This window comes from Halichoeres trimaculatus, unplaced genomic scaffold, assembly GCF_033239565.1.
Source record: "Halichoeres trimaculatus isolate MK-OKI-2021-1 unplaced genomic scaffold, fHalTri1.1 fHalTri1_scaffold_11, whole genome shotgun sequence".
Lineage (NCBI taxonomy): Eukaryota > Metazoa > Chordata > Actinopteri > Labriformes > Labridae > Halichoeres > Halichoeres trimaculatus.
The window spans coordinates 14,274,319-14,295,310 of NW_027437189.1; the positions used below are offsets into that span (position 1 = coordinate 14,274,319).

The 20,992-nt window shown below is 42.7% G+C and overlaps 1 protein-coding gene across 9 annotated transcripts in view; it reads left to right on the forward strand.

The window, feature by feature from the left end:
• camta1a (calmodulin binding transcription activator 1a) overlaps positions 1–20,992 on the forward strand; it is a 352,944-nt gene that overhangs the window by 309,991 nt on the left and 21,961 nt on the right. For 7 of the 9 annotated variants that reach the window (XM_074680714.1, XM_074680709.1, XM_074680710.1 and 4 more), the window contains 5 exons: positions 4,917–5,070; positions 10,798–10,938; positions 11,573–13,863; positions 15,631–15,757; positions 16,394–16,528. In XM_074680714.1, the coding sequence (XP_074536815.1) occupies positions 4,917–5,070; positions 10,798–10,938; positions 11,573–13,863; positions 15,631–15,757; positions 16,394–16,528 (2,848 nt within the window). The remainder of the gene's footprint in view (positions 1–4,916; positions 5,071–10,797; positions 10,939–11,572; positions 13,864–15,630; positions 15,758–16,393; positions 16,529–20,992) is intronic. The other 2 variants (XM_074680715.1, XM_074680718.1) reach the window with 1 other exon arrangement.

The window sequence follows — 20,992 nt, forward strand, 5'->3', positions numbered from 1 at the left end:
TCTTATCACTCCCGTGCACGGGTTGTGAAAGCGAGGCCTGCTATGGTGGAGTAGGACCATGGAGCAGAACTGCCTGCCTGACAATATAAGAGCTGTTTGTCTCATGCTTCTTTCTGTCCATGCTCTTGGTCTGACCACATATCTCTATCTGGACTCTCTCCCTTTTTCCCTCTGTCTCTTAATGAGTTTGGGTTGGTTACTGAAGTAGTTACACAGAGGTTTTCCAGTTTAGTGGCAGAGGTCACAGGGACAAGGTGAGACACATTGCTTGACCACTACTTCCACATTCCAGCAGACTCAAGTCTCAGTCAGCTACATCTGAGCCCCAGCTTAACATACACTTTTAGCACGAACGAGAAGGTCATTGTGTCTGTCTCCTCTGACATTTAGCTCCATCTGTGTCCTCAGCCCCATTAGCAGCTATTTCTCCCTCTTTCTTCCTCTAGTTCTTTCCCTCCCTCCTTGTCTTTGGCGTAGGACAGGGTGTATGACTTCAGGACGAGGTAGGCAGTCATTGTGAGATCGTGGGAGCACTGGCTGCCTCTGTGTGCGTGGGTGCCAGAGAAACCTGTTGCCTGGCTACAACAGCACCTTTATCCTCTGGTTGCGATGGCGATGTCCTGCATATGCATATATGCATGTCTGTACCAACTTTTCCACACGACTCACACTCTTTGTATGTGATTGTGAACACAAGTGTGGGCTCAATTAAACGTGCGTGCATGCCTTTGTATGCTGATGTGTTTGTCAATGAGATGGAGAGATCGGAGAATGGGGGGGAGCAGGAAGGCGCTCCACCACCCACTCAGCAGGCCTTCCGCCCCCATGGCTGACTCCCCAAGACTCCGCTAGTAATTAGCTCAACATCTATCCATCTGTTCTTGGGAGGCGCAGTAAACATTAACACAACACGGCAACATCAAAACACTGGCTGGAGACAGGCTGCATTTTTTACACATGATACATTCATGCATTAAGAGGCCTCAACATGTGAAGACTTGGCACACGCTCACTTTCATGTGTGTGTGCCAACATGCTGACATGCATGTATTTATAAGCTTATCACCATATGCAGACATAATATCACACAGACACAAATACAGAGAAACAAACAGCATCACTTCCACTCACTCGTGCACACCACAGGCTCCTGAAACTGAACCCCACTCTTTCCTCCCGCTGCAGGAAGCCATACTGGAAAGCTTTCCTGAAACCCCACATGGGAAACAAGTGAAAAAAAAACAACCAAAGACTACATTACACAATTAATCAATAAGTTAATGAGATCTCATTTTCTCTGGAAAATGGTATCCAGGAGAAAAAAAAATCCCCTCAGTTTTTTTTTCTTTCTCCCTACTTCACTCCTGGAGAACAAACTCCTGATATTACACTGAAAAAGAAAGCAGCCAGCAGGAAATTAAATTAAATTACCATCCTGATAGATTTATGTGATGCTTTACATTTTCATTGTGTTGTTTTCCTCCTCAAGTGGAAGTGGGCTTTAGTTGGGAGAGAACTGTTAAGCACGTTGTAAAGTGAGACAAGAGAAATCGAGAATGGAGAAAAAAAACATGAACATTTCAGGCAGGCATATTTTTATTAGTAAAGCACCAAATATTACGTGTGTTTGAATGAGTTGTGTGTCCATATTTGTGCGATTATATGTGTAAAGGTAGGAAACAGCTGGGACTGTGGGTGTTGGATAGAGCACATTGTGTGGATCCATGTGAATGATTGTGTACAGCTAACCCTTGTGAGTAAATACATGTCTGTTACAGTATCCTAATGAGTTTGTCCTTGCTCAGTCTGTTTGTATGTGTGTGTCTGTCAACGTATAAGTGTGTGTGTTTGCCCACATTAATGCCTAAGCTGTGTGTCCATGCATATTCACTCCCACCTGCACCCATAGATCCATATACGTTTATGTACGCTCATAACTGAATGAAGCGGTCTGCATTTGGCACTCTCATTTTCCAAGCAAGGATTGAGGGCATCTCTTGGCTATTGACACAGCTGGTGATGCCATCTGGGGGGGCATCTCTCTCTCTCTGTCTCTCTCACACACACGCACACACACACACACACACACACAAACACACACACACACACACACACACACACACACACACACACACACACACGCACTGTGCCATCTCCATCCAAACACTGGTGTCCACAAAAGTGACAAGGGGCAGGGTAAGCAGCAGGATAATATACTCCAATGTTCAACAGCAGCTCCCTGTGCATGTGGAAGAGGGAGGTTAGATCACTTAAATCTGGCCTCAAATGTGAGGTGATGTGATAGCCTTGGTGCACATTTAAACCACTGTTTATAAAATTTGATTTTACATTTAATTTAATCATGACATTTTTTACATCTGATTGTTTGAAATGGTCTACTTTACATCTTATGCGAAGGGTAGGAAGCTCAAATGCTGTTATAGGGTACTACTGTTTCAAGTAGTGAGCTCTGTATACATTAAGTATCAGAGTATTTTTATTATCAACCTGAACTGAAAATGCAATTACTAAAAATGGACAGGTAGCAGGCACAAGTTGAAGTAAAACAGCATATTTGATGTAACTGTTGGACAAAAAGAAGCAGCAGTGAACCACTTTGTTGCTAAAATTGATAAATTACATTTAATTCCAAACTTAATATTAAATAAGTGCATTTCAGAACCCCAGACCTCCCCAGTGAATAATATCTTTAATTTTTTTTCATATAATTTTAATAAGCATTATTATTATTCTCATGTTATTGTTATTATAGTTATTATGTTTTATTGTTGCTTTTATAATTATATAATTCTTTTATAGTATTTTATATTCCTTTATTTTTAGCCTTGAATTAGCGACCTAAAGTCAAACCAACACTTAAAGAGATTCCAGAAGTTTAGAGAAAAAAAACAGGAACTATTGCTTTTGGTAGGATTAAACAAGTTAGGACTTATACGCTGCGCTGCTCAAACTGTGTAATACTTGCAAAAAGATTGCAGTTATTGTCTAATGTTTCAATTAAAAGCCTTCTAGATATTGTATTAGCCATATATAATGCTAGCATACAGCCATTTCCCTGCCAAAAGAGTTTATAACTGAAATCTATTCACTTTGAAACCCAAATAAACATATAAAAGTAAAGGCTAAATATCAACTTTCTGATAAAACTAGCAAGTAACTTCCAATTCACAATTGTATTCATTTCATGATGTAATACATTTGTGAAAATGAGGAAAAACTACAGACCATAACTTGAATTAAAACAGCATCTTCAATTCCTCTTAACAGTCATTACATGAGGAGTGAAGTTAGCATTTAGCCACTTATAGGTAACAAGTATGTTTCATTTCATTTTTTTAGGTATTTAGAAATAAAAACCTTTCAAATGTTATAAAGTTACACTATTAAACTCTAATTAAACAAGCTAGCAAAGAGCTGGCACATCTTCCTAGATTTTGTTAATATTCTTAAAAATATGACCACATATCCTTTGATTTTCACCTTTTTTCGTCTTTTCAGCTGCTTTCCAGTGGATAGACTGAGAATTGATAAAGATTCCTCAGATAAACTGTAGAAGCACATGAGCCTCATCCTGTACATGACATCGGAGGAAATTGGCCTCTGTCTGTTTAATCGGTTCCTTTTTTTGTTCATATATTTCAGTTTGAATGAAGAGAGCTGTAGAGTTAAAGCTTGTTTGAAGTGTTACATTTGTGGGCCTGTGACTCTACACACATCATCAGATGATAGTAATCAGAATATTTGTGTTATTTCCAAAAAGATGTGATTGTTTTCTTCCTATGTGAGCCACACCCCTGTCTGATGAAAAGGAGGGAGAAGGAGCGAGGGAGAGGGGTGATGTAGTCGTAGATTAATGGTACACACTGAGAGGGAGCACAGACCTACAGTAGCAGCACCCTTGATTTATTTGCCACTTAGTACTGATGAAGCTTCGAACTGCAGTCACACACACATGTTGTCACGGCATTTTTCTCTATCAGAGTCCTCGGTGGTTTGTCGATTTTTGCGTCTTGTTTAAATGCGGGTGCATTCACGCATGTAAGTGGGACTTTGTTTACCCTTTTTCTGACATACATCTGATGACATTTCTTTTTCCATATGCTTTATACCTGCTGATATTTAACTGCCACAACACAGTGTTCAGCGGAGCAGCTTTTGTTTGTATCCTGTTTGTTAGAGCTAGGATTTTTTTCTGTTTTTCTGTTTTGTTGGATGTTTGTAATGAATTGAATCCATCAAGCACCAAAACGGGAACATTCCTTTGCTGTGCTAAATAATCAAAGCTTTTATGATCACAGAAGCGAATTGATATTACTCACACCAGCGCAACATCCCTTTAAACGCTACCTATTACTCATAAGCTGTCAATTTGGGGGAATTTAGCGCAGTAACCCTGTAACAATTTGCAGGCGGCAAATTGTTGAGTTTTGACTTGGTAAACACAGGCGGAGTTAATTGAGGGCATCGACACATCATGTGGGAGGACTTGACAAAATGCCATAAGTGTGTTACATGAGCTCACATTGTAATTATGACACACATGCACATACAAATACACGCATAGATGAGCACAAACACTCATTTAGAGATACAAAGATACAGATAGCAACATAATGAGAAGGGATTATTGTCAATTTCTGATCCCAGATTTGTTCTGCTCCCTGACTGTGTTTGGTTTTGCATTTACTCTTCTGTTCTTGGGCTTTGTTATCATGTATTTTTACTCGTCCAGTTCCAGCTCCCTTAACATAAAAGTGCTGGCAGTGCCCATGTGTCACTACTGCTCTTTGCTGCTGTATCTTAAAGAAGTCATGCTTCCATAGCCAGACCATCCATTATGTAATCTTGTCTAACTTCCACTTCCCTCTCCCTCCTTCTCTCCCTGTTTCCCACAGAACCCTGATATTGTGCTTGTCCACTATTTGAATGTCCCTGCCATTGAGGATTGTGGGAAACCATGTGGTCCGATCCTGTGCTCCATCAATACAGACAAGAAAGAGTGGGCCAAATGGACCAAGGAGGAGCTGATCGGCCAGCTCAAGCCTATGTGTGAGTATCTGAAGCCTCCATGTTTAAGCATAGCCTTTAATATAAACAGTTATAGTCTACTTTAAAAGGATCTTAATAGTCTTTATGTGTCTGTTTGTGTGGAAAGACTGAGCATAGTGACGGTTGTTTTGTCTGAGGATGTATTGTCTGTTCCTATTAGCTGATAGCTGGTACACTAAGTGCCCTCAGCACCTCAGTCAGAGAGCATCCCCGGCCAATGTGCCTACTCTGCTAGTGTGCGAGTATGTGTGTGTGTGTTTTCTTCCTGGAGCCGTCTGCCAGTCAGGGGTCAAAGTTCACCTCTCTCCTCGGACCCTCTGGCACCACTCCGGCCAGGCTGAGAGTGCACCTCCTCTGTGGCCCGAGAAGGAAGTCGAGGCACTGGAGGGCAGCAAGCTGGTTATTGATTCATGTTAGTGCGTGGGAGCAAGAATGTCTGACTCACCAAACCCTGCTCCCCCTCCTCCACCCCTTCACTGCCCCCCCTGCTCCTCCCTTTCTCAATGGATTGATCCTTGTTGTTATCAGCTTTACTAATGCTCTGTGAGATGTTTTTTTATGAGTCTCCAGACTGACCCAGAGACTGAGGCAATGTTTTGGAAAAAAGTCTGGGTTTGTCTGATGATGATAACAGCCAAATGGGGACCTTAACGGGGCATTGAAAATCTCTCAGAGAGCTGTTAAGATGCCTTTAACAGCCAGACTGTGATTTGGGTGTGTCTGGCAGGGGCCAGTGACTGATATGCCAGTGGCCAATTATTGGTGATGCGTCCAGGTAAAGAGGACCCTGTCAGCAGCTTTACAAGCACACAGGCGCGTGCTGGCTGCATACTGACAAGGCAGCCTAGACTATCATCTCAGCTATATTGTTATCCTCTTCACTTCTCTGCTTCCTATCAGCTTTTAGGACATATTCCAACATAAAGCCTTACCTCAGGACAGCCACTGAACAACAACGGCCTACTGTATTCATTACATCTGTGGCTTAATGTAAAAACCAAGCCCCATTTGCAGTAATGCGTAAAGTCATTAACTTTGGGAGTTGTTGGGACAAAGAGGATGAGTGTGAGATGCCTTCTAGCTGCCAGGCTACATGAGGGGGCTACATAAAGAGTAAAAAAATCCCTCTTTTGCTCTCTGTCTGTGCTTTCTATCCTTCTTTTCCTCTCTGTTCCCTCTCTTTCTCCTGGGCCAGCCTTCATGTCAGGGCTCAGGAATGGAGCAACATTGCCATCTTGTGGCACTACCTGGTGGTGACCATCTTAATGTAAAGAGCAAAGACTTACGATGAAGTCATTCTACATTATCCATGCATTATTTAATCTTAAATTATACATTAGCTCTTAACATACGCTGCATTTTTTTTCTAGACTGACCTATATCTTTGGAGTGTGCAAGGACCAAGCATGTCTCTGCATATAGCAGAACTTCACGTCCTCAGAGGTTGTATAGATAAACTTGAAGGACAGATTTCTCTTTACACTTTAATCAGGATTGTGCAAAACCATCAAACTTTATAGAGTCACTGCAGAATACAAGATTGCAGAAGTACCGTATGTTTGACACGATGTCATAAGTGGAATCTGAGGCTATGTGTGAAGAAATTGTTCTCCCATAATGATAGTCCCATTTCCCAAGCTGATTTTTGTCAGCACAAGATCCCTTCGTTTAATGTCAAATAGATAGTTTGCTAGAACATTGTCAACTTTTGGCAATATAATTGCCCTCTTTCGTCTTCCCTTTTGTTATTCTTTTCACAATATTTCAGTGAGCAAACCATTTGACACCTCTAATGATACCAAAAAGACAACAAAGGAAAAGTGTGGATTTCATGGATCAGTTGAGCTTATTCTGTCTCCCCACGACAAAAACACTCACAAAAACTTCCACATGCACGTTTGCACGCACACACATTAGTTCAAATCTAAGCCCTGTGAAACATGGCCCCGTCTGACCTCTTCCTCCTTAGCGCCCTGCCGTGTTTGATGAGAAAGAGAAAGGGGGTGAAGAGAGTGGCATCACCACTCAGTCACGCTACGGCTTCATAGACAAGGCAGCCAGCTTGATTCACTCGTTCGGTCTAATGCTATAAACACGCAGCGCTCTTCTCAGCTACGCCCCTAGCCTGCTGACAGATAGCGCATGAGCGGCTTTAACAAACACTCAGACAGACAGAAGGCCTGTCTCTGGGCTAAAACGATGGGAGCAGAAGAGAATAGACCAAGCAAAGACAGGCAGGGCTGGTCATCATGTAAACTATTGCACTCTACAGTCCCATATAGGGCTCGGCAGTGCAGAGGCAAACAGATGGGGTATATGCGTGTGTCCCGTGTTTGTCATTAGGCCTATGTGATGCTGCTCATGACAGAATGCAGTCATAGGGATGATGATGTGACCGGGCTGCTGTTTGGTGCCTCCACCGTCACTGCCACTGGGATTAAATCTCGTGGCACTGCTCCTGTCATGTCCGCTTTGGAACATAACCCTTGGCGAGATGAGCAGACAGGCAGACATGGTGAAAACTGTACGTCAACAACCCTAGAGCCTCCGGGGGTGACGCCCGTCTAGATGAAGAGGGCTTTGGCAATCCTGGCATGAGGGATCGGATCAGGGCAGAGGAAAGACATGATTGTTTGGACAAATGGGGATGGCACTACATGGTGGATGTAAGCTGTTGTATTAGCTGCTCACTCTTGCTCCGTCACCCTCTCTGAGTCAGATGGGCTCAATGGATGCTCTTCTGTCCTGCAGCTTCCCTGCTGGCTCTGTCACAGGAGGGGGATTCATGATGCCGTTTTTGGCCCTCTCATTTCAGTCTCAGTATTACTATCATCATCTAATTTTTACTGTTTGCTTTGCACACAGTCAGGAGGTGAGTGGTGACTCAAGCCACTCTGTCTAATAGGATCTCCAGATGGACACAATTATTTGTGAAGTAATTATAACTATATTAGATGAAATCTTCCTGTCACATTTGGTGTCAAATCATTTTTCCGTTCCATTCAGTCTAGATAAATATCTGACTAATTCTCCTTTTATAATAGATCAAATTGAACATGCTTGTGTATCTGAAACTTGCCACATAGGGCTGTCTGTGGAGTGTATGATCTTAGTCTGATCACAGCAGTTCTGCTGACATCTGCTGGTGACCGGCCTGTAATCTGCCAAAGGATCTTAAAGCTTTCAAGTTAGATCCTTATCCCAGTCATCCAATCATGTTCCCCAGCTTTGTTCCTCTTTGCTTTAACTAGCTCTGTCTTTAATCTGCAATACCCTCACGCTCGTACTCTGTTTCCATCTCCTTTTATCTCATATGCAAACAGACATGCACTGAGCAAATTCCTCGCTGTATTTCATACATGCTGTAAACTTCACTCTCTTTATATGCATCTCTCTCTTGCATATTTAACTAAAGGAGGTACTGAAGTGAAGGAAACTTGAATTAAAGCAGCAGTGATTTTGTTTGATAGTCCAAATATGCTTCACTTCTGAAATATTACCTTTTTTTCCGGTTGAGAGCTTTGGCGCTGCAGCTTTCAGTGGTGTCTCCCACCACCTTACAGCCTCTAAAACCGCTATCTGTCTCATCAGGAGTGGTGGCTGGTTGGCAAGTGGAGCGATGAAAAGTATTAGGAGTTGCTAGCGAGGTGTGACAGAGGCAAGGAGCAGAGCTTTGAGGGAGAAAAAGCCTCTCCTTTACCCTCAGAGCAGTGGCAGCAGCTAGGTGAGGTTCATCCCCAGAGGCTCTCCCTGTCAGGGCAGAGTCACAGGTCAGGGGAAGGGTGGAAGGTGGAAAGAGTGGGCTTGCTGTCACCTTCATCACCACTCACAGTGGGGAGAAGACAGAGAAACACAATAGAGGCTGACACAAGAATCAATAGTGCAGTACAGTAGACTTGACAAAACAGAGAGAGGAGACTGGAGAAAGGCAACTGTTCAATTCTGGGCAAACGAAACATCACACACTGACCATATTCACACAGCCACCATTTTTCTCTGCTGTCACTCTCAAGGTGGAGAGCTGAGATGCTTTTACCAAGGTGTTCTGCTATATTCTAGGCTGTAGGTTGGATAAATCTATAATATCTATATATTACTGATTTACAGCTCTTCTAGCTTATGTGTTGTTACAAATTCTTATGACTCCATAGCAACCTCATAGAGAAGCAACTGAAAAGAGAATGTCTTGTAAAATTCAAGAAAAATATCACACCAAATTTTATGGCTAAACATGTTTATTAAGCATTAGCACATTAGACATTTACTTGCTAATTAACTGTTAGCCAAGATGGTAGTGACAGCTGATATATTCAATTAGAAGTGTTATAAGTCATTATAAAAAAGGCATTATTTCCTAGTTTATAGTATCTAGCTGACAAACATAAAGCAAACAACTCAAGTATGACAAGCTAATATGCCAAGTGCTGTTTTAATTTCACATAAACAATGGCATTTACAGCCTTTTTACCTAGCCAGCAGAACCTAAAAATGAGCTTTATTCTAACTACTGTTTCCTGAAAAACTAATGTGTTAAATGTTGTTTTCATGTTGTATTTAACCACTAGCATTTGGAAAATCCTTTGACTTATAGCTTTCACGTTGATAGACATCAGAGTATAACTCAAAAGAAAACATCATATTTATAAAAGCATCAGCTTGTTACCAGACGACATAGTCCGAACTAACTTATAAGTTAGTTAGTGATGTTAAAGAGGGTAGTTTATAATCTGATTGCTTACTACTGTTGTCTGACTGGGTTATGTTCTATTTGTTTGATGTCATATAGGCATTGTAATTTGAGAAATTCTTTGACTGTTCGTAAATTATCATAGTTGTACATCCATCTAATACAACAATAAGCAAGTTGTCAGTAAATGAGAATAGATACAGGTTTAAAAGTGTTATCAGACATTAGAAAGGTGTTAGTTAATAGCATGGTGTAGCTAGCTAACAAATTTTATGCTTACGACTGTTGTATAAATGACATTAGGTAATGAGTTATCGTACATGTTTTTGTGCCATTAACACATCAGCAATGAGCATCACTGTGCTCATTCAACCATATTAAGCTTCTAAGTAATAAAATGTGATTTTTTAATGTTATATAAACATTTACACTTAGTAAATGTAGGCAATATACACCTTACTGGCGAATAGTAATATTAGGCTAGCTATGTATATGGAAGGCCAATTCTACCATTTAAAAGTGCTATTTTAAATAAAGATAATAATCATTGCTATTTAGTTTTATTGTTGCTAGCAAGCGGTTGAATGCTAACATTAATGTGCACCTTTAAGTTACTAATGAGTTAAAAACATGGTTGGTTTGTTTGTTTTAAATGATCCCAATATCCATTTAAATTGATACATTTTTGTATCTTTTTCGGCTGCTAATTTATGTCAGAGCATTAAATTCAGAACATTTGTTAAATCACTGCTGTTTACATCACTATGGCATTTGAACCATTTTCAAACTCCCCACACTGGGAGAAGAGAGGCTCAATTTTTAGTATCAATTCAATACTTCTCATGGAACTACTTAACAGTTCAGCCAAAGGCCAATGGGTGATTTGTTTTTACACTATAGGAGAGCAGCTGTATCTCCAGTGAGCAGCACGAGGGAAACTTACAGACAGACAGGAAGGGCAGAGGGTGGGGCGGGGGGTTGGCGTGGCTGGTGGTCTGTTGGGCTGGCTGACGTCTCTGTCTCCTCCTCTCTCCCGGCAGTTCATGGCATCAAGTGGACTTGCAGCAACGGGAACAGCAGCTCTGGCTTCTCAGTGGAGCAGCTAGTGCAACAGATTCTGGACAGCCACCAAACTAAGCCACCTCCCCGGACTCACAACTGCCTCTGCACGGGCACCCTGGGTAAGGGCTAGTGAGTGGGATGAAGTTGGTTTATAAGAGATAAATCAGCAGAAAGAGCAACAAATAGCCCTTTGACATGTTGTTAGTTATAGGGAAATATGACAGAGAGATATATCGGCTTTGAGAAGGTTGAGGTATTTTATTGCTGGGTGATTAATAGAAGTATTTGTGCAGGTTTATTGGCTGCTTTTGGTTTTTGTTTTTTGTGATAACTATGTTAGGGTTATATCTGACATAGCCCAGCTGTTCTGAAATGATGTGCTTATCAATCAAATACTTTTGACTGTATAGTATCACTCTAGGTTGTAACTAAAGAGAAGAATATGGTGCAGTTATATACTAAAACAAAATGCTTTTGATAACCTCCAGTTAGGTTTTTATTTCTAATGTCAAGACTTGCAAAAATTCTAGTAAAACTCATTAACTGTGTGCCAAATGAAAAGATTTTTTATTATCCTGAGAACAAAATCATTCTTCACAAACTCATTCATTCAAAAACTAACAGATCATCTGTCTTTGTCCCTGCTATTAAGTAGAAACCCAAGTTTCAAATACAGTTTAATGTATTTTTCTTGTAATTGTGCTATTTTTGTACTCTTCCATCCATGTCTTTTCTCTTTTTGTCATCACACAGGTGCAGGGAGCAGTGTGCACCACAAATGCAACAGCGCCAAACATCGCATCATCTCCCCAAAAGTGGATCCCCGCTCAGGTGGCTACAGCAGCGCTCACTCTGAGGTCCAGAACAACGATGTGTCCGAGGGGAAAACGGAGCACAGCACCCATGGTGGAGGCAAAAGCTCTGGCGGAGGTGGTGGAGGGGGCAGTGCCAGAGAGAAACGCAATGGCAAAGTCCACAAACCTGTCCTGCTCCATCAGAACAGCACAGAGGTGTCGTCCACTAACCAGGTGGAGGTCCCTGACACGACACAAAACTCCCCTGTCTCCATCAGCAGCGGCCTCAACAGTGATCCAGACATGGCTGACAGCCCCGTTGTGACAGGGATGAGCCATGTGGCCTCGGTAATGTCAGGCCTGTCCCAGAGTGTTTTTATGTCTGAGGTCACAGGAGACCCTGTCTACAGCATGTCTCCCACTGGAGGCCCCAACAGTCACCTGATGGGAGCAGATGCCACCTCACAGGGCTTGGTGCTGTCTGTGGCCTCTGATCGTCATAAGTTTGCCTTCCCTGGTGGAGGAGGAGCAGGGGAGCCTGGGACAAACGCTGCAGGAGATAATCTAACCATGCTGACCACAGCTGGGGTGCCTGAAGAACTGGTCCTCTCGAGCAGTCTGGACTCTGGAAACATGAAGATCCCAGAGACCAATATGAACTTTGACCCTGACTGCTTCCTGAATAACCCCAAACAAGGCCAGACGTATGGAGGCAGTGCAATGAAGACAGAGGGCAACCCCTCGAATACGTCCTCCTCCATTAACACGAATGGCAGCCTGCAGCGTTCCCCCACCATGTCCGACAATGGTTACACCTACAGCTCTGCTTTGGTGAAAAACATCAAGACAGAGGACACGTCTTTTGAGCAGCAGCTGGCGAAGGAGAGTGGCTACCAGGTGGGGGCAGTGAATTGTGGGAGTGGGGTCAATGTATCATCTGGTGCAGGTTCAGGCCAAGGAAACCTTTCCCTGACAGCAGGAGGCTCTCTGCTCCCCTCTGGTGGTGGTCTGAGTCCTAGCACCACCCTGGAGCAGATGGATTTCAGTGCCATTGATGCCAAGCAGGACTATTCCTCTGGAGCAGCAGTGAGCTACGGCCAGGCCATGTCAAGCCCTCACATACAGCATCAGAGTCGGTCACCCAGCTTCTTCCTTCAGGATGGCTCTCAGACTGGCCAGGCTCAGCAGGGGAGGCCTGGACTGAACCAGAAAACACACTTGATGGAGCACAACTCCCATGACTCTGGAGCTTTCATGGGGCTGCAGGTGGTGAAGACAGATTCCCCGGGCAGCAACGGACACCTCCACCATCACCACCAGGCCCATCAGAGCCAGCACAGGGCCAATTGTAACGGGGGCTCACCTACTGAGGGGCCCAGCCAGGCTGGTTCCCTCCAGCTGCTACAGTACCAGGGGACCTTTCCTGGCTTGGGTGCAGAGCATGAGGAGGTGGTTGGTCTAGAGCAACAAAGTGGAGTGAATTCAGCTCAAGCTGGAGCTACTGAGAATGGATCAGATAATTTACTCAAACCAGGGGACCACATCCAGGCCTGTGGGGCTAGAAACACCGAGGGAGGAGGAGCAGATCACTACCTGCAACAAGCCCCAGATGGTGCAGGAGGGACAGGAGGTGCAGGTGAAGCAATACATAATGGAAACAACAGTGATGGTAGTGGCCGCTCCCAGCAGCAACAACAGCTGCAGCCTCTCCTCCAGGGAACAAACATGGTGCAGGGACTCTACAACACTGTGGGGACCCACCAGGGCCTGGGTGGGGCAGCTAGTAATGGAGGAGCAGGAGGGACCGGCATGGAGATCAGTCTGGATCACTTTGACATCTCTTTTGGGAACCAGTTCTCTGACCTCATTAACGACTTCATCTCAGTGGACACCAGTGGAACTACTATGTCAGCAGGAGGGACGCTGTATGCTCACCAACTGGTCACATCCCACAGCTCTGATAGTCAGAATGCTGCCAGTGGGGCCTCCCAGCAGGGCCAGGAAGATGGAGGGACCAGGGGCTCTGGCTACAACCCCTCTGAGCTCTGCCTTCAGCCCTGCTGCAGCCCCCAGTCTCTGAGTGGGGGTGCTGGAGCAGGGGGGAACACAGGAGAGGCAGGATCATTGTCCTTCATGAATGTAGCAGAGGTGGTGTCTGCAGCTGTGGCACAGGGGGCTTTGGGGATGCTTCAGGCCACAAGCCGCCTGTTCATGGTCACCGACTACTCACCTGAGTGGTCCTACCCTGAGGTAAGGGACAGGGGTTTTGTGTTTTGTGTTTGCCGCACGGCCATCTTTTGAATGAAATATTCATGTTGAAACCTTATTGCTCTGTTGAGGATTCCACTCAATAGAATCTCTGAGTCAGGTTTGCCTAGCAGTTCAAAAAATTTTCAGTAATCAGATTCAAATCTTATTACCTAAAGTGCTTTTTTTTTTTGTTTTGTTTTTTTTTTTGGGGGGGGGGGGTTATTTTAAAAAAACTAAAGTATCCTTTTTAAAAATATAATATGTTCCTAAAACTCTTTTTTTTAAAAAATTGTGTATAATTCAGATATTCTCACCATTCTCCTCCACAACAAACCAGCTTTCAGACCAGATCAGTGACATTAAGCCCTTAGTTTTATTCCCTTCTTTTATTCACTCCTTTTTTAAATTGATCATAATTTATGGTGTCAATTTAAGGGAGAGGGAAAATAGGGACCCTTGTTTTGTTTTGTTTTTTAATTAATTGTATAAAGATTGAGAACATCTCAAGTCATAAACTAATAGATAAGCTTTGTGATCAATGACAGGACAGCTTACTGACATTGGCAGCCCACTGCAGAAAATACTTTTTTTCTTTTTACACTGCAAACATTCATTTTTTGGTTTCTTCTGTTGGGAAAAAAATAGCCTACTTACAAATGTACATGAAAAGTACAGTAAAGCGACTAGAAGTGCAGCTTTATCCACAAGGGGGTGCCAAAAATGTCCCTCCTCTGAAGCTTTATTTATAGCCTTCCACCACAGTTCTCTATTATTTTTAAACAAAAGGGCCAATATTTTGAAATATCTTGAAATATTTCTTAAAGTTTCTCATAAGTTTGAAAGACTGACTATGTAGGTTCCTTATTTTAACTTACAACAAATCCCTTCTTGGCATTGATCTATTTATTTGTTGACATTTTTTGTTTAAAATCCTTTGAGTTTTTGGTCTTCTTCACAACTACTGTTGACTCAAAACTGGGATCAGCTATAACTACAGAGTTACCTGGGTATGGAATCCAGACAATTGTACAATTCTATTTAGCGGATGCTTTTGTTTGATGAGCCTTCCGACATCTCTTAAAAGTAGAGAGAGACTCTGCTCGTATGGAAATGGGAATTCAACTACAGAATATCTTCATTATTTAGAAACTACAAACTACTGCAGTCATATCCAAACAATATGAAAGTATGATAGTGTTACAAAATAAAGTAAGCATGTTTTATTTTGTTTTAAATAGTAAAAAAAAAAAAAAAAAAGCAGAATGAGTACACCAAATATTCCAAAAGAGACCAACTTAGTGTTTGGACTGAAAAGGTTTTCCTTTCATGAGGCTGTCATTTTTTATCAATGTATCTTCATTACAACATCAAGCATTAGCTCATTGCTTCAAATATAAATGCAACAAAAAACAGGCAAGAACGGTTTGATTTTATGAGTAACATGTTTAAATTCTCTCTTTGCCTTATACTCTGATTTTGTCATGATTATTTGTCCATCATCAGTAATACCCCTCTTCCACCTCATGAGGGCAGCATCGACCTTGATTGAGTGTTTCGTGAAACACAGCTTTGTTGAACTAATTTTACTTGTCCACATGGTGGCAGAGGAGACCTTTTTAAGGAAGTCAATTCCCTGTCCTTGGTGTTGTTCTCCTCTCTGCTCCCTAGATGGCAGGCTACAACAAATAATGTCATCCAGGACACTGCCACCTGACCTGACAGGTGTGTTATGAAGCTTGTGTGCCCTATTTTTTTTTTTTTATCTAGGGTGGAGTTAAGGTGCTGATCACGGGGCCCTGGCAGGAAGCCAGCTCAAACTACAGCTGCCTGTTCGACCAGATTTCAGTCCCAGCATCTCTCATCCAACCAGGAGTGCTGCGCTGCTACTGCCCAGGTAGGACAGGAGATCACAGACAAAATCAAGTACAGGAAGGAAGTTTATGAGCACAATGACAGTTTTCATGACTGATCAAACAAGCTGCTATGACATTTAACGAGAATGATAAGGTCTGAATATATTCAAAACTACTTTTGGAACTGTGGTTGTGTTAGCGTTTACATGACTCTAAGTCCTGTATCAGAAGTAGCAGCAGGGGGTGCTGCTTGGCTAAGATGTTAAGTTGCGCACACTATAAACAGAGGCTGTCATCCTCATAGTGAACAACCCCTCAGTTCCTACAGTATCCACTGTTTAATCTCTTTATAAAGGCTTGAGAGACCCAAAATGAAGATGAGACCAGCTGCTGAGGGTAAACATGAAGATTGAAAGAAACATGAAAGTGCTGTGTTGGGGTTCAGCAGGACATGGCATCATGGGAAATCATGCAATGATTTTAATTAATATAAACACTTGAATTATATTAACATCATCTGCTTTTTGGTCATAAATTGTAAATATTTGTTCTACTCCAAAAGAATAGTAGAACATTAAGCTGGTAATGAAGACCAAACAGATCTGATTACACTGTTGTATATATATATATATATTATGTTATTGGCTCCCAATGGTAATGATCCTCTCCCTCTCCAGCCCATGACACTGGACTGGTGACGCTACAGGTGGCTGTCAGCAACCAGATCATCTCCAACTCTGTGGTGTTTGAGTACAAGGCCCGCGCTCTCCCTTCACTGCCATCATCTCAGCACGACTGGCTCTCGCTGGATGGTCAGTTTTCAGTTTTACATCTGCTGTCGACTCTTGCTCCGACTTCCTACCTCACTTTCTCTCTGTCCTCTCTGATTCTCCTTTCTACTTCTGTCCTTAACTTATCATTGTTCTGACTGGCTCTGAAATCCTCCTGTGGCTTTGTTGATCGTGATTGATGACCTGCTGCACCATGATGTATAATAAGTCCTCTGTTAACAACTTATAAAGTAGCTCTCCCTGGAGCCAAATATGTCTGCACAGCATTGTTAAAATGCACAAGACACTCCTAAAGGATCGATTTCAGGTTTAGATTTGCTTTAACATATCCAAACAAAGTATGCGACTTTCTGCCTGGCAAAGAATTTCACTCATACTTTAAAGGTTCAAGTTTTGTTATGATTAATGTAGTTCCATCTCATTAGAGTGACAAGAGTACAAAGTTTGAACTTAAACAAAATGATAATTTGTTTAACAATAAATCTTTTGTCTCTTGTCTTTGAATATGCTGGTTCTAGGGTCCCTCACAAAGAGGATTTATGTGGAGAAAGCTTCTCCGATGTATGTGTAGAGGCTGTTAAACTAAGTGAAAAGTTGTTGTCAGTAGGCATTGTAATATGTCATGTGTTTTGGTAAATTTCTCTAGCATGCACAGGTTGCTCTTTTGGGATTAGTTTGTTTAAAGTATGGTCTGTAATCCTGAAACTCTTGCCTCATATTTATTGAACAGCCAGAGCTACTTCTCTCAACATGTTTCCCTCAATCTGGGAGGTGTTTTTCTCTTTTTGCTTCGATGCTGAAGTTGTGTTTCTCCTGGATAAGTATGTGGAAGAGGGAGAGCAGCTGGCACAGGTATAAGTGTGCAGCACAACTCTACCTAATTGGCTGAAACCATGTTTTGGCACCTGATTCATGCCACTTTTCCCCAATTAAAAAATCTGATTCAACACAAGCAAAAGAAAAATTGGGGGGTAAAAAGGCAAATGTTTGCTCAATTTGCAAATGGTGCAATGAATTACAACTCTATGCCACAGCTTTACAATTTCTCATTTGAAGTTTGGTTGTTTTTCTTTGGGTCAGAATAGAAACACTCTGTTTATCTTGACCAGTAGCAGAGCTCGGGAGGAACGGTGTTCACAGCAGGATGATAATAGCGATGAGTTTGGACAGTGCTTTTTAAACACAGTGTTGTGATTGTTATGTGTTATCCTCGTACAGTAAAGTGTCTGTCATAGATCAGAACTGTAGATGCCTCCAACAACAATAGGTGCTGCAGGGCTGGCAAATTTCCATTCTGATAGATAGACTCATATTAAGTGAGTCAGTCAACCACATGTTCACCACCATGTAATGAGTATGTAAGTCATTGTGCATCTATGTGTGTGTGTGTGTGTGTGTGTGTGTGTGTGTGTGTGTGTGTGTGTGTGTGTGTGTGTGTGTGTGTGTGTGTGTGTTCGTGTGTGTGTGCTGTAAGGGTAGCACTGCTGCAGTGCTCACGCATTGACAGGATAAAGTAGGGCACGGCGAAGCTCAGGCTCACAGGACAGCTGCATTGCAGACGGCCCTTGAGGGAGTGGGAGTGAGTAATCGAGCGCTGGCGGCTCCCATACACGGCAGTACCAGTGGATCCCTCCGCCATTCATACCCTACTGCCTCACTGGCCCATTCACAGAACCAGTTAAGGAGGAGCTGACTGTCTCAGGGAAAACACAGCCCACCCTATTACCTTACTTATCTTAACCCTTTACCTACTGGCTCACATTATTTATTTTTTTTGCTTCGATGCAAGCTGTTGTCTGCTCTTTTGGGAAACTGACATTAAAAATACTCTAGTTTGAGCCTTTAAAGGGAGATTTTGTCTTTTTTTATGAATGGTACGATTTGGTTTACTTACGTGTTGCATCCTGCTATTCAGCCACTGATATTGTCTTTTTTTCCCTGAAAAAAGAGTGAAGTTTGAATAAAAAATTATGTTTAAGTTACGTTAAGGCTGGTTAAAAATCAAACTTTTAAAAATCACACGACAACAAAGTTTTAAAAACATTGCAAAAGATTGATATAATGAAGACAACATTTTTATTTGCATACTTTCAGAGCTCTGGATACATCTAATGATCATTTTGTTAAGCTTAATTTATCTAGATATGACCAAGAGGAAAGGGCTAGTCAGGAAAGGTTAAGTGACCACAAGCTTTAGGACCACCTCACTGTGGACAGCAACTCAAAAGAAGCATGGGGATAAATGATGACATTTGTTTTTCGTCTCAGAAAAGTAAAGGTTCTGCTCTGCTTGGTTTTTCTTTGCAACCTTGAACCACAGAGAAATACATTTCAGGCTTTGATATCAAGAATATATCACTCGTTTCAGAATTCAAGCAGGATGCATTCAGTAAACTCTGCCGAGTCTTAAGGCAATATGGAAAAGAAAGAGGCAATGCACATCTGACTGAATAATGATAGCTCGCCTCGAGTTTTCCACTCTCCAAATAATAATGTGCCAAGATTCATGTTTGTTGACGTGACTGTACAAACCCGAGCTCCTTAACCCCCTTTACTCAGTCACCTGATTAACCACAGGCTGACATTACGTGCCAGACGTGCAACATATAGTCTGCAGCGGTGTGCTACACGGCTTTGTGAGTTTGTTCTTCCACGGAAGACTCACTGTGCTATGATGTGCTAATGGCACAGCTGCCTGCCTGCCTTGATTTGTCATAATGCAGAGTGGGGGAAGGGGCGCTTTTCTCTGCAGCACTGCAGGTACGGCGCCATGGGCAGGACAGAGAAAGCTGCCGGAGCTGCAGAACCCTCATCGTCCGCCCCTGTAAGCCCCTGAGCTCTGATTCCACGACCCGATCCGGGAGAGGTTCGCAGGGGTCTACCAAATTACAGCCTCGCATACCGTCATACAGTGATAGTGGTGAGGGGGAGACTGTAGTACTGACTCTGAGTCTGACTCCACCGGCGTGACAAACGGCAGACCGTACACACAATGCAGGAGCGGAGGAGTGGGCGTGTTTGAGTAAACATGGTAAACTACCGCAAACAGAAAAAGATTTAGTTTCAGACGAAGGCTGCACTGGAGGCACGCGAGTCCTGTCGTCTTTAAACGGGGGAAAGGCGAGAATCTAACCGATTTAACATGCGTCGAGCAGAGTGTCTTTTTATTTTGATTTTTTTTTCGCAATAACATGTATGGAATAATAAGCATTACATGCAGAATACAGCAATAATAACAGAATCAGGCGCGAAATTTTAGGAGTAGGACAACAGCGCGAGGAGAAGGCGACAAACGGGAATTAGGGCGTCTGTTTACCGGCGGCACGTGCGCACAACGTCTCCTAGCAGCGGTATTTTGTCATTTTACTGCAGGCTGCTGGGATAGCAGCGACTACTAGAAACACAAGGAAAAGTGTGCATGTGTGTGAGGTGAAACAAGTGAAGGAGGAGGGGGCTATTAGAGGTGGAAGAGTAGTGAGTGGTCTTCCTCCTCTCTCCCTCTCTCTCCTCACGTCGCTCTCTTCTCTCACTTTGTTCTATTGTTGACGAGTGCTCTGTTGAGATTGAGATTCAGGCAACACCAAGGATTTATATTTTTTATGGTTTCTCCGTGTTACACCATTCAGTAGCCTCACCGTGAGACTGTGGAGGCTAAACTGCAATTTGGGTCTTTGGTTGGACTTCATGGGGTCAGGATGCCAGTGAATGACACCTGCGTCTACTAAAAGACAAAAGGGGCAGTATTTTTTCTTTGAGGTGGACTCTACCAATGGATAATAAAATAGAAGGTTAGCAGCGTTAAGTTCAACTTATGGCTGTAGTGCTGTGCTGTGCTGTGTTTGTGTTGTGTTTGAGCTGTTTTTTTTTTATTTCATGTGTGCCTTGAGAAGTTGTAGTTCTTTGAACACGCCGCATGCTTACTCGATGTGGGTGAATTTAGCACAAGTTAAAGCTATGTGCTGCTGTAGAGTTGAAAAGAAATGCCCTATTTGGACCACATGCTTTTCTCCAAGTGTTTCATGTGACTCTGCCTCATTGCAGAGCACAGGAGAGTTGACGTTTATAGTAGCTAACTCCTGACTCACGACAAGACTTCTCAAGATGCCTTCAAAGACAAACAATATCAGCGTTAACGTTATAACCTTTGAAATAACTTAAAACTCTCGTGCACATGAATTCAGAGTACTTTCGAGAAAAACCCGCAACGTGAGGGATTCGTGACACTTTCTTGCCAGTTGTAGGTTGTTTTATAAGTTGAATTTTGAGTCAAGCTATCCCAGGCTTCTGTTTTAGACTGCCAACCGCTAAAGCTGTTTCACGTGTTGTTTAAAGTGTGGTAGTTGCTTTAGCGCAGCAGAGTGTTGTCGCATCCATGTGTGCTCCTCGTGTACCCGTGAATTTTACTCATAACGTCGTCCAATAGCTCAGATATCAGCTTAGGCTGACTTTATCAACCAAACAGATAAAATGCGGCAAAATACAACA